The sequence below is a fragment of the Rattus rattus genome, chromosome 7 (assembly GCF_011064425.1).
Source record: "Rattus rattus isolate New Zealand chromosome 7, Rrattus_CSIRO_v1, whole genome shotgun sequence".
NCBI lineage: Eukaryota > Metazoa > Chordata > Mammalia > Rodentia > Muridae > Rattus > Rattus rattus.
Window position 1 is genome coordinate 51,334,434 of NC_046160.1, and position 12,648 is coordinate 51,347,081.

Sequence of the window (12,648 nt, forward strand, 5' to 3'; positions counted from 1 at the left end):
GTTAGGACCAAGGTCACAGAAATTAACCCTTTCTTTGTTTTTAAGAAGGTTCTAAGGTCTGAAAGTTAAGCTCATAGATACTAGGCAAACCCCGCTCCAATATGAACCACTCTGTACTCTCGTTTTTGTGTCTATTAAATTTAAACCAAACGTTGTGGATAAAAGGAAAACAAATAATTTTCCTATAATTTATATGTCAGTGCCTGCAAGAACAGCAAATCAACTCTGATCACAGGCATAAAATGCTGGCAAAATGCTTGCCAAAAAACAAAAACAAACAAACAAACAAAACTTTGAAAGATGTGAAGACTTCAAACAAATAAACACATACCCCAGAGAATTTTAACATAAAAATATAATTAATCCAGTTATACGGTTTGAAACACTAGAATCGGGATATTTTCTCATGAATATGTAAATAATCAAATCTCCGGAGATGGCTTCAGTTGGTAGAGAACGTACCTTGCACATCTGAGTTCAAGCCCAAGCCTTTGTACTAAGATCAAGTAATGAACAACAAAAGGTTCAGTGATGGTTATTGGAAGACTGCAGTGTGTGTAGTAGGGAAGTAAAGACAGGAGGATCTCTGGTCATAAACACATACTAGCATGCTTATCAAACTTCGGGCCAAAAGAATGAACTTGTGTCACAAAACAATGTGAATGGCCCCTGAGGAATGGAACATGCCCCTGCCCGTTTGTGCATCTTTCTGCACACAAGCAGGCCAAGATGTGCAAACATACATTCGGGTGAAAAAGAACAGTAATCACATGACATTATGCTCACTACTTATTAGCACAAAGAAAAAGTATTGTCCAAGCAGAGATGATTCTAATAAAGGTATTAGAAAATCAATGTTGAACCTGAACAGATGTTAAGAAATTGTGCCATTTACTTATTCCTGTGTGGTAAAAAATGGTAATGATATTTGAAAATCCTTGTGTCAGTTCCTCAAATTGTCAGGCATGCAGTGATCACATGACTTAGCCATCCTACTATCCCCAAAACTTACATGTTTCTGTGTTGCAATATTTTTCATATTGTCAGAAACAGAAAAACAAGCCAAATGTACATTTGATGATAAAAAGTCAATATGCAAAGGAGTCAGGGATAGCAAGGAATGAAAAGTTCTCCACATGAATAGAACTTGAAGAGACTTTGCTAAAAGAATTGAAACAGACACAAAGCGTGCATGATGTGACGCCATTTCCCAAAACATCATGCGCAGTCACAGGCACATCCATAGGCGGAGGAAGCTGGCTATCTGTGAGGGGGCTTGAGAAAGAAAATGATGAAAGAAGACTTCAAATTTTCACTCTTCCTGTTTCTGGTGGGGGAAATTTCTGACGTGAGAGGATGTGACAGCTGCAGCACATACTGTGAAGTGTGCAAATTGTGAAAGTGATGCACTGTACACTCTAAATGCCATCTTCAGACACAAGCTAGCATGAAGTGCCACACAAAGGAAAAAACATACATTTCAGGTGAAATCAGGGTTTAAAAATATATGCACTCATGGCAACTAAGAATGTGTTGAAGCTTCATTGAAGTATCAGTCTTCTGTATTTTTGAGTAAAAATGTATAGTTGTTGTTCATGATCACTAAGCCTCAGGAAAATTTGGAAGAATTATGTTCAAGTGCTAGGAAAAATTTGCTCACTTCTTTTCCATGAAAAAACTGAAAAGTTCAATTTCTCATGTTTCAAATTTAGTATTTCCAAATTTTCATGTTTTGAGAGTTTCTCTTTGTAGCCCTGGATTTCCTGGAACTCTGCAGAACAGGCTGTCCTTGAACTCAGAGATTTGCCTGCCTCTGCCCTCCATGTACTAAGATTAAAGGCATGTGGCACCACGGCCTGACTTAAGTATTTGTGCATGAGACTTTTTTATGGGACAGGGAGGCACTCATTCTGCTACTTCCTTCCTTCCTTCCTTCCTTCCTTCCTTCCTTCCTTCCTTCCTTCCTTCCTTCCTATACTATTATATTTATATATTCATTTATTTGTTCAGAGACAGGATCTTACTATATAGCTCTGGCTGTCTTGGACTCAATATTGTATAAACAAGTTGAACATTTATATAGTTTTTCATTTTCTTCCATTATATTTCTCCAACTTAAGGAAATAATAAATTTGAAATGACTTGATCAGAAGTTATAATCTTATGAGAGACTTGTTTTAGTTGAAATTTTAATGTAATATTTATCAGCTTCTGAGATTATTTTTATACAGTGATACTTATCACTACTCAATATGAAAGATCCTAATGGTTTTATTTGGTCACAGAAAAACTGATCCATTTGAATGTTCAAAGCAGCATTTTTTAGATGAACCCAAACTCAGGAAAATCCAAATGTAAATTTGTTGATAAAAAGTATAAGATGGACAGGGAGTGTAGTTCTGTGGGAATTAATCACTGTTGCACTCAATCTACAACAGTGATACTGATACGAGACCAGCAGCTGTAATTTAACAAGGGGTAATGATACTCTCTTTGTCTTTTTAAGTTAGATTTATTGAATTCAGTTAGATTATTACACTATCCAAATACAGCAAGAAAACATAAAAATCTCTTTTATTTGTCACTAAGTATTATAATAGACAGACTGTGACCTGAATCCTGAAGAATGTACTTGCCAATGTGTGTGTGTGTGTGTATGTGTGTGTGTGTGTGTATTATCTGTGAGTGTATATATGTGTGTATATATGTATATATATATATATATATATATGTTACTTTCATTAATTTTTGTCATTATCTTTTATGACTGAGTAGACTTTATGTGCTGGAGATATACGTCAATGGGAGAATGCTTATCTCACTTGTGCAAGAACCTGTCTTTACTCCTCAGCTTCCTGACCCCCTCAAAAGACATTTTATGTGTTGATTTTAAATTTTGATTTCTGTTTTTGATGATTTTTAGTATATATCTTTGTTTTTTAAGCTGGACTACATAAATATATTAAGATTATATAAATGGTTTGTATGTTTTTTTTTCTCTCTTTCTCTCTTTTGTTATAGATTCTACAAAGAAATTAAAGGATGTTCTTGAAGAATTCCATGGTAATGGTGTGCTTGCAAAGTATAATCCTGAAGGGGTAAAGCTTCCTTTTTTTCTTTATCAGTTTAATAATGTGCCTGCTAGATGAATTTTCTTCATGGAAAATTCTAGAAAAATATGTATATGTGTGTTTATATAAATGCACACACATATACTTATACTTCTGCATATATATGCATATGTATACATGCATACATATACATGTATATATCTCACATACCATAAACCATTAGCACATTTCATATAATAAAATTCATAACAAATAGATACTTCAGAGGGCCACTAATTATAGTATATTTTATACTACACTTATTGATGAAAATTCTTCTAGAGTGTGTGTTTTTGAGAAAGTGTATATCATTAAAATACATTGTATGAGGGTTTTTTCCTAGAAGTTAGGAAACAGGATTAGATAAAAAAGAAGGATACAGTTAATTATCCCCCTATGTTCTGTAGCTTTTAATCTAAACTGTACATGGGTAAGGGATAGGGACTAACTGTTTTCAGGAAATTATTCTTAAAGAAAACTTTTGGGGTGGGTATAACCATTGTATCTTATGGAGCCACCCAAAAGACAAGTAAATTCTCCCCTTATCATGTACTTATTAGTTTATAAAGAGTTTATCTGCTCCATAAACTGCTTTTGAATACACTATTTTACAGAGTTCATTTACAAATTATTTGTGAAGTAATTCTCCATTTAATATCAGCTGAGTGATATTATATAATGTGTGCTCACAATTGCTGTTAGTTTGTAGCCCCATAAACTGATATCGCAATATATGAAAATAAAAACAAACAGATTTCCCCAAAAATATGTCTACATATGTCATCCAGAATTGTTTGTAGATTTAAATATGGTTTTTTGATTTTATATATTTGTAATAATACAATTCCTTCTCATCATTCAAGATATTTCTTCTGTAGAATATGTAGTTCAATGTCTAAATTTTGTAGTTTTATAGTCTCCACCAGTCTTTATCATAGGTTTTTTTGTTTTGTTTTGGTTTGGTTTGTTTTGGTTTGGTTTGTTTTGGTTTGGTTTGGTTTTAGCTGAGATAAGACCTCACTTTGTAACTCAGGCTATCCTCAGACATGCAAACTCTTTCCACAGCTGTCCAAGTGTGAAGAAGGAAGACATGCTTACCACATCAGCTTTCATTTCATGTTTTCTTTTCTCTTCACTATAAGTCATAACTATACATTCCAAATGTAGCCCGTGTTTTACAATGTGACTTTAGCGATTGCCAATGATGGAGAATGTATCAGCCTTTATAATGGCATTTCCCCTATTAGATGCCAAGAAAGAATCAGATACACGGCATGTTCTTCCTAGCTATTTTGTGTTTATAAATGTTACATAGTAAAAAAAAAAAAAGATAAAATTAGTGGATGTTTATTATAACACAGAAAATCTCAGAGTCCAAGAGAATAGATTGGAGGAAGAAGAGAAGACAACAATAGATAAATTTTAACAAGCTAAAATTGCCCTAGTAATACCTGAAAATATACATATTTACATATAAACTTAAAATATTTATCCTTTCTAAACATAGCAGCTGCTTGTCAGTTCACTTAGAGTTTGTATATGGTAATATTGCTTGTACTGTGCTGTCCTTGTATAAAGAACTCCAAGACTCTCTCACATTATCTATTTCCTGGTGATTATAAGGCACTATAGTACAGAAATTAACAGATGTATTAATAAATACAATATAATATCATCTCTTCAGTAATGTGTAATTCTCCATTAATAATAAAAATTATTGAAAACAGTAAGATAATACTAGTTAAAAAACAAAAAAGTAGATTTTATTATGACCCAAGAGCAACTCTAAATTAAGAGTAAGTAGAATGAAACTCTTATTTAAATTAATTATTAATAATATTTTTCTTTAAGATAAAAATGAGTGATTATGACTCTCTTTAGTCATATCTGTAAGTCTGTATTTTACAAAAGTATCTAGAAAACAACTAGAAATATCTGAGGTAGATAATGAAACACACCAAGGTTATTTTTTCTAGAGACTAATTTGGTTAATTAAAAGTTAAACCAATGATGTGAAAGAATTCTTATAAACAAATCACATAAGAAGCTATTTTCCTATCTTAACTGATCAGATTGCTACAACGTTACTTGCACAATTATATACAAGTTAGAATTTGTGTAAAAAAGAACTTAAGAAAATTTAATCACACCTAGTTTTAGAAATGATAAGTCCTCCTTTACTTTAAAATAATTGTCATTACTCCCATGAAATGTTTTGGCAAACTGAAAGAGAAGCACATATTCTTTGTGCTTCACTTACATTTGCAAATAAAGTTATTAAAGGCATTGTTTAGCTTGAAGTTGGTTAAAACAGTATAAAAGCTTGTATGGAAAACTTTTATCAAAGAAAATGTGGTCTATTTGGAACTGTTTTCATAATAAATAATTATTAGATAATAGATTTGAACAGGATGAGTTATTTTTAAGTTTGCATTTAAAAACGACTTGACAGCCCTTTTTAGAAAAATTGTGTGATGGAAACCTAAATAATAGTTTTAAATGTTCTCTAAAATTTAAAATTTTAAAGTATCTGATGTACCTAAATTAACAAAAGTAAAGTTTTAAAATAAATATATATTCAGCAAGATATAATGATGAATCTCATAAAAATAGTAAACTTTGGTATATGAGAAAAGCCAGCTTGTTTTTGCATGTTTCTCTTTTTTGTTTGCTTGTTTTTGTCTAGGATATTAAACTTGACTCCAAAATGTTTCAGTCTGGGACTATTTGATATCTTTCACTAATAAAAGAAAAAAATGTAAGAGAGGAATAAATAAATTCTAATATACTTTTATATATACACATTTTTATTACTCCCTCATGAATGCTGTATTCATAGTTGCTGTTAATCCTTATATTTGAATCAAACCAATAGAAACTATTGGTGTATATGCAAACAATTGTGTACTCAATTATTCTCAATTTTTGGTTTAAATCAGACTCACAAAGATCTTTTAAAAGCATGGATTGTTGCTTGCCTCCTCCCTGCTCTAGATGCTCCTTGAGTGTTTCTGGGGTTGGGCTCATGATTTGCTTTCTGGACAGTTTCCCAGTGTATGCATACACGGTTGTATTGCATTAGCATTTTGACACCCAACTCCAAAGGGTGCATTTTAAAACCAATCTATCCTCTTTAAATTTTAGTGAAAATATCAGCAGAATGAGATATATCGGTACAAATTCTTTTACATTAACACATGTATTCTTTCTTTCCTTGCATGCACAGAAACAAGATATTCTTAACCAAGTAAGACATTTTCTTTTCTATTGAAATCTACCTTCTGATTTGAACTATGAATTATTCACCCATACCACTAACTATACTTATACTAACTAGGCTAACTAGGTTCCCATAGCATACAAGATCACCCGGAGTACATAAAAGTATAACAGGACAACAGAAAATTCCCCAATTACTATCACTAATAGAGATTTGATGTCATAACCAGATGAAAAATGTCCAATGCACAGACTTTTAACTTAGAGAATCTGGAATTTACTTTTCTTATTTTACCAAACATACTAGCTTCAGGTAAGTTTATTTAAGTGAATTGATAACCAGTTTACAGTGTGTTATTAGAAAACTTAATGAAAAATAAAATAGTAAGGACATTTTAATTTTATTTTGTTTACAATTCTATGTTCACTATGTGGAGGAAACAAAGCTAAAAGGCTGCTGATATTTCACTCTTTCAGGAAGGGTATGCAATCCATTGCTCTGTCAATGAAGATCTGTTCTGTGAACACAGCTCTTCTAGAAATTCAGTGAAGGGTATAGCATCTACGCACATTTTTGGGTGCTGGAAATAAATATTTTCAATAGAGTAGATATACTATAGCCAGGTTTTATCAATTCAAGAATATGTTTGGTCCTGAAGAGAAGCCTCAATGGAGATATGTTTATTGTGTGAGTATAAGAACAGGGTTTTTGGCACCTAGCACCCACCTAAAAAGCCTGGCATGAAAGTTTTGTACAACAATTCCAATTCTGGAAGGCAGAGAGAGAAGGATCCTGGAAGCTTGCTAGCCAGAGAGCCCAAACAATCAGGGGTCTCCAACTTCAGTGAGAAACCCTGACTCAAAAGAATGGAGAACAATAAAGAAAGCTGGCATGCAACTCTGACCTTCCTTTATGAGCACAAACCCATTGTCATGCACACATATTACATGATCTCTCTATAAGCACACATTTTCTTACTTACATTTCTACTGCAGTGACAAACACTGTGATCATGATGGGGGAACATGGCAATGCACAGGCAGGAATGGTGCTCGACTACTAACTGAAAACTTACATCTTGAGAACTCATAATTACAAGGCAGAAGGAGAAAGACGCTGGAAATAAAGAAGTTTTTTTAAAACTTCAAATCTTGCCTTCAGTGTCACAACTCCTTCCACAAGACCACATCTCTCACTCGCTCCCAAAAAGTTCCACCAACCAGGGACCAATATTCAAATATAGTAGCCTATCAGAGACATTCCTATTCAAATGAATATATATATTTCTCCCAAGATGAGGTTCTACTGAGATGATAGTCACTGACCATAATAACAGTTGTCATCCTCCATTGCAGAGCACAACCTTTCCTAACTTTGTCCCACAATTTTGTAGAAACATTAGCTCCTCAAATGCAGGTTCCATGAGATTTAATGATACTTCACAGGCAGTTGCACGGAATAAGTGATTGTCTTCTGTCCCAGCATGCTCAGCTCATCACCACTAAAGAGCATTGCTCAGCATCTTCACTCAACAAACACATCTTTTCATACCACCTGCATTACCACTCTCACTTTTTCTTCAATCAGCAGGTTTCTATGTTCTGGTATCTGACACAGCCTCCATTCTGCATGCTAGCATACATCAGTAGCTACCTGATCAGTTGTAGAACAGAAAAAAGCAGACAAGGTTGGAGAGTACCACCTGGAGGGCGGGGGCTAAAAGATATGGTGAATGTATATGTTGTTGCTCTTAGACAAGAGCAACATTGTTCCTGACTGAGGTCTGGAGGTCTCTACGCATTTTCTACCAGTAGTTTGGCTTAAGGCTCAGGTATGCTTTTATAGTTTCTATTCCTTGACTCAACTGTGGTGCTGTTTTGTAGTTTCTGTTAAAATCTAGACCTTTCATATTCTCACACATGAAATTCTATGGCTTTCTTTGAGAATCCTGTAAACATATAACCTACAGTACATAATGTTGACAACTAAAGTATATGTTAAATGCCTTCAGTAAGGACATTGATCCTCATGTAATTAACCAAAGTTACCATCCCTGTAAAATAAATTAATAAGTATTACCAAGCTCAGCCTTTTCTATTAAACGTAGAAAAATATAAGACAGAAATATGAGGTTATTTTAGAGATTTGTGTTCAAATTGCCCATGTGTATCACTTTTTTCTTTCTTTCTTTTCTTTTTTTTTTTTATTAACTTGAGTATTTTTATATACATTTAGTGTTATTCCCTTTCGGTTTCGGCAAACATCCCCCCACCTCCCTTTCTTATGGGTGTTCCCCTCCCAACCCTCCCCACATTGCCACCCTCCCCCCAACAGTCTAGTTCACTGGGGGTTAAGTCTTAGCAGGACCCAGGGCTTCCCCTTACACTGGTGCTCTTACTAGGATATCATTGCTACCTATGAGGTCAGAGTCCAGGGTCAGTCCATGTATAGTCTTTAGGTAGTGGCTTAGTCCCTGGAAGCTCTGGTTGCTTGGCATTGTTGTACATATGGGGTCTCGAGCCCCTTCAAGCTCTTCCAGTTCTTTCTCTGATTCCTTCAACGGGGTCCTATTCTCAGTTCAGTATCACTTTCAAAGACAAACTCCCTGGCTTAGTTTACCTATGAAATGCAAATATTTTTTAAGGAGTTTATATTGAAAAATGTTAAAATTTAAAGCACCAGAAAAAGAAGTAATCTGATTTAGTGCAGTTGTTACTTTAGTGCTTAGAAACATGTTTAACTAGTCCTATGACAAAACTAGTCGTCCACTCTCTAATACATCCCAGATGGACTCATATCAGTCTGGAACACACCAAGTTCAGTTTGATCATGGTTCTGGGTCTTTGAGTCCATCCAAAAAGAGTCCTGTGGGTAAGAGACTACCAATCACAGCCTCTGCATATGGTCAATGTCATAAAGTGGAGAGTGTTGCTTTAGGAGGAGCAGGATATATAAGGTATTTGGAAGAGCAGACGACAGAGAATGGTAAGGACAAGAGGCAGGAACAAACAACGGTAGAGAGAGGCTGAAAGTGAAAGGGAGCTTCAATGAGGTTGATGTAAAACTGAAATCTGATCCATTTGTCCCAAGACAGACATAGACAAGCCTTTCTGAAGCAGCCAATATCCTAAAAGATAAAATGTCCATGATTACTTTGAGAAAAATATGCTGACCTCTACAAGGAGGAGATGGATGAGCAAGATAAGGACAAAGGAAAGGAAAGGAAGGAACCCGAGTTTGATGATGAGCCTAGACTTATGTCTCAGATCATAGACTTAGAGCCTATATAAGCAAAACCTAAAAGAAGACAAGTTAGACAAGTGGGAGAGACTGGTGCATGCAGAGAAGGAAAAGCAGAGGAAAGCCGAGAAGCTGGATAAGGAACCTTTTACATAAAGATCTGGAAAGGAGGACCATGCAGCAGTCAAGAGGAGCAAAGTGTGCACAGGGGCTTTGTGCCAGAAAAGAATTTCCCACTGACTATATGCAAGGTGGTTCAGGAAAAAAGTTCATTTTCTCCATCAAGGAACACCTTTGAGAGTCATGACAAGCTGGAACACAAAGGAAACTTTTCCTCATGGAAGTCTTCTTTTTCCATTATTTAGGAGAACCAGGCCAATAGCCAGATGGACTCTTTCAGTGAGGACCTTGCATGACGCAATGGCTTATTGGCTCAGGAAGAAAAGCTGTCTCAGCATCTGGACCATAGAAATAAAAAGGAGCAGGATATGAGTTACATTTTTCATTACATAGAGTCAGCTCAGTCTCACTGTAACTCTTCACAATTGTTTACCCAGCAGAGTGTCGATTGTTTATCATGTTAAAGAGCATCACTTTGGATCCTCTTGAATTACATTGCATGAATGCTTTATTAAATATCTATAAGAGGAAATGAACAAAAGACAGCTAAAAATAAGAAAAACCCAGAGATATATGGAGGATAGACATTTCCCCCACTACATTGAGAAAACATGGTTTAACTCATGAGGAATTAAAAGGTCCATGGAAACCTGGCTACAAGATTGAGCAAAAATATAAAGATGAACATGTTGACCTTCCCCTTCAAATTCAATGTCATAAAAAGCATAAGGAGAGAGATCTTTAGCTGAGGTAAATCAGAAGCATCAATGGATTTCCTAACTCTAGCCACTCAAAAGAAAGGTCAACAGAAAGAAAGCAGAAAGGATCAAAGAAACAGAAGCACTGCAACGTAAAATGGCCGTCTAGGCTCTCTGCTTCATCTTTCCAGTCTTCTTACTCCTACAAAGCAGAGGAATATGCCAAGGAATCAAGGAAGAGAGAGGAGGGCACCATGGGTTTTGATAAATCCAGACTGGGGAGCAAAGACTTCATGAATTTGTGGGTCTGAAAAACAAAGGCAGCAGAGCTGAGGAACCCCTTCAAATTCAAGCAAGAAAGAGTTTTGGGCCAAGGAAACTTCTGATAACAACAACAACAACAACAACAACAACAACAACAACCACCCAACAACAACAATAACAACAACAGCAACAACAACAATGATTTTCCAAAGAAGAAACAGAGAGAGGAATGGGATCCAGAGTACACACCCAAAAGCAAGAAGTATTACTTGCATGACAACCAGGAAGGCAAGGGTAGTGACAAACAGATGAGCCATGGCTGTGGCCATGTAGGTTCATGCTACAAAAATCCATTACCAACCCCAAGTGGGCCCACAATAATTTCAGTGGGAAGGAGGGAGAGATTGAAGATGATGAGAGTGGGTCACAGATCAAAAAAGACAAGGACAGTTTACAGCCTACAGCTGATTATGGGCCACTCTTAATGGAGCCCTTGCTCAGGAGAGAAAGGTGCTTGGAGAGGCTTGTGGCTAAACAAGAAACCTCAAAGTTACTGAAAACCCCACCATACAACCCATCAGGCATACAGAATCAGTGACAGCAGAATATCACTGGTGCTCTCATTATAGAAAGAGAATGCTGCCACAGAACCCAGGATTAGGTTCATGTTTTGAGCCTGCACACAGAAATGCGCGCGCGCGCGCACACACACACACACACACACACACACACACACACACACACAGAAACAAATCACCACCACCACCACCACAACCACCACCACCATAAACATCAAAATTATAGGAATTGACAATCATTTATCATTAATATTCTTAACATTAATGGACTCAATTTCCAATTAAAAGACAGAGACTAAAGGAATAGATGGAGAAAAAGATCAATCATTTTGCTACATACAAGAAACACACCTCAGCATCAAAAACAGACATTACCTGAGAGTTAAAGGCTGGAAAAAAGTTTTTAAAGCAAACGTACAGAAGTAAACTGGATTAGCTATTCTAATACCTAATAAATAGACTTTTAACCAAAATTAATTAAAAGCGATGGGAAAGAAGACTACATACTTCTCAAAGGGACATCTATCAAGGTGATATCTCAATTCTGAACATATATGCCAAAAATGCAAGGGTAACCACATTCACACAAAACAATAAGAAAGCTTAAACTGCACATTGAACTCCACACATTGATAGCAGGAGACTTCAGTGCCCCACTTTTACCAAAGAAGAGGTCATGGAGACAGAAACTAAGAGGCAAAATAAGAAACAAACAGCCATTATGAATCAAAATAACTTGACAGATATCCACAGAATATTTCAGCCCAGTATAAAAGATTATACCTTCTTAGCACCTCATGGAACCTTCCCAAAATTGACCTTATAGTTGGTCACAAAGCAAGCTTCAACAGATACAAGAAAATTGAAATAGCTCCTTGTATCTTATTAGACTAACATGGGTTAAAGCTGGACTTCAACAGCAACAAAAACATCAGAAGCCTATAAATTCATAGAAACTTGACAACTCTCTACTCAATGATTACTGGGTCAGGGGAAAAATAAAGAAGTTAAAGACATTCTAGAATTCAATGAAAAACAAAGACATAACATACCCAATATTATGAGATATAATGAAAACAGTGCTAATAGGAAAATTTATAGCACTAAGTGCCTTCATAAAGAAATTAAATACAAGTCATACTGGCAATTTAAAAGTATACCTGGAAGCTGTAGAAAACAAAACAAAACAAACAAAGAAAGAAAGGAAACATAGCCAAGAAGAATGAAAAGCAAGAAATAATCAAACTTGTGGCTTAAATAAATCAATTAGAAACAGATAAAAAATGCAAAAATGTCAATGACATCAACAGCTAATTTCATGAGAAAATCAACATAAATAAACTTTTAGTCAAACTAATTAGAGACAGTATTCAAGTTAACAAAATCAGATAGTAAAAGGAAGACAAAACAACAGATAA

At 35.3% G+C, this 12,648-nt stretch overlaps 1 protein-coding gene and 1 pseudogene across 1 annotated transcript in view; both read left to right on the top strand.

The window, feature by feature from the left end:
- The window catches only part of Dgkb (diacylglycerol kinase beta), a 714,793-nt gene that overhangs the window by 185,282 nt on the left and 516,863 nt on the right, over positions 1-12,648 (top strand). Inside the window, exons 3-4 of the mRNA XM_032907661.1 lie at positions 3,022-3,098; positions 6,337-6,357. Coding sequence (XP_032763552.1) covers positions 3,022-3,098; positions 6,337-6,357 — 98 coding nt within the window. The remainder of the gene's footprint in view (positions 1-3,021; positions 3,099-6,336; positions 6,358-12,648) is intronic.
- On the top strand, positions 6,567-11,250 carry LOC116905559 (annotated as a pseudogene).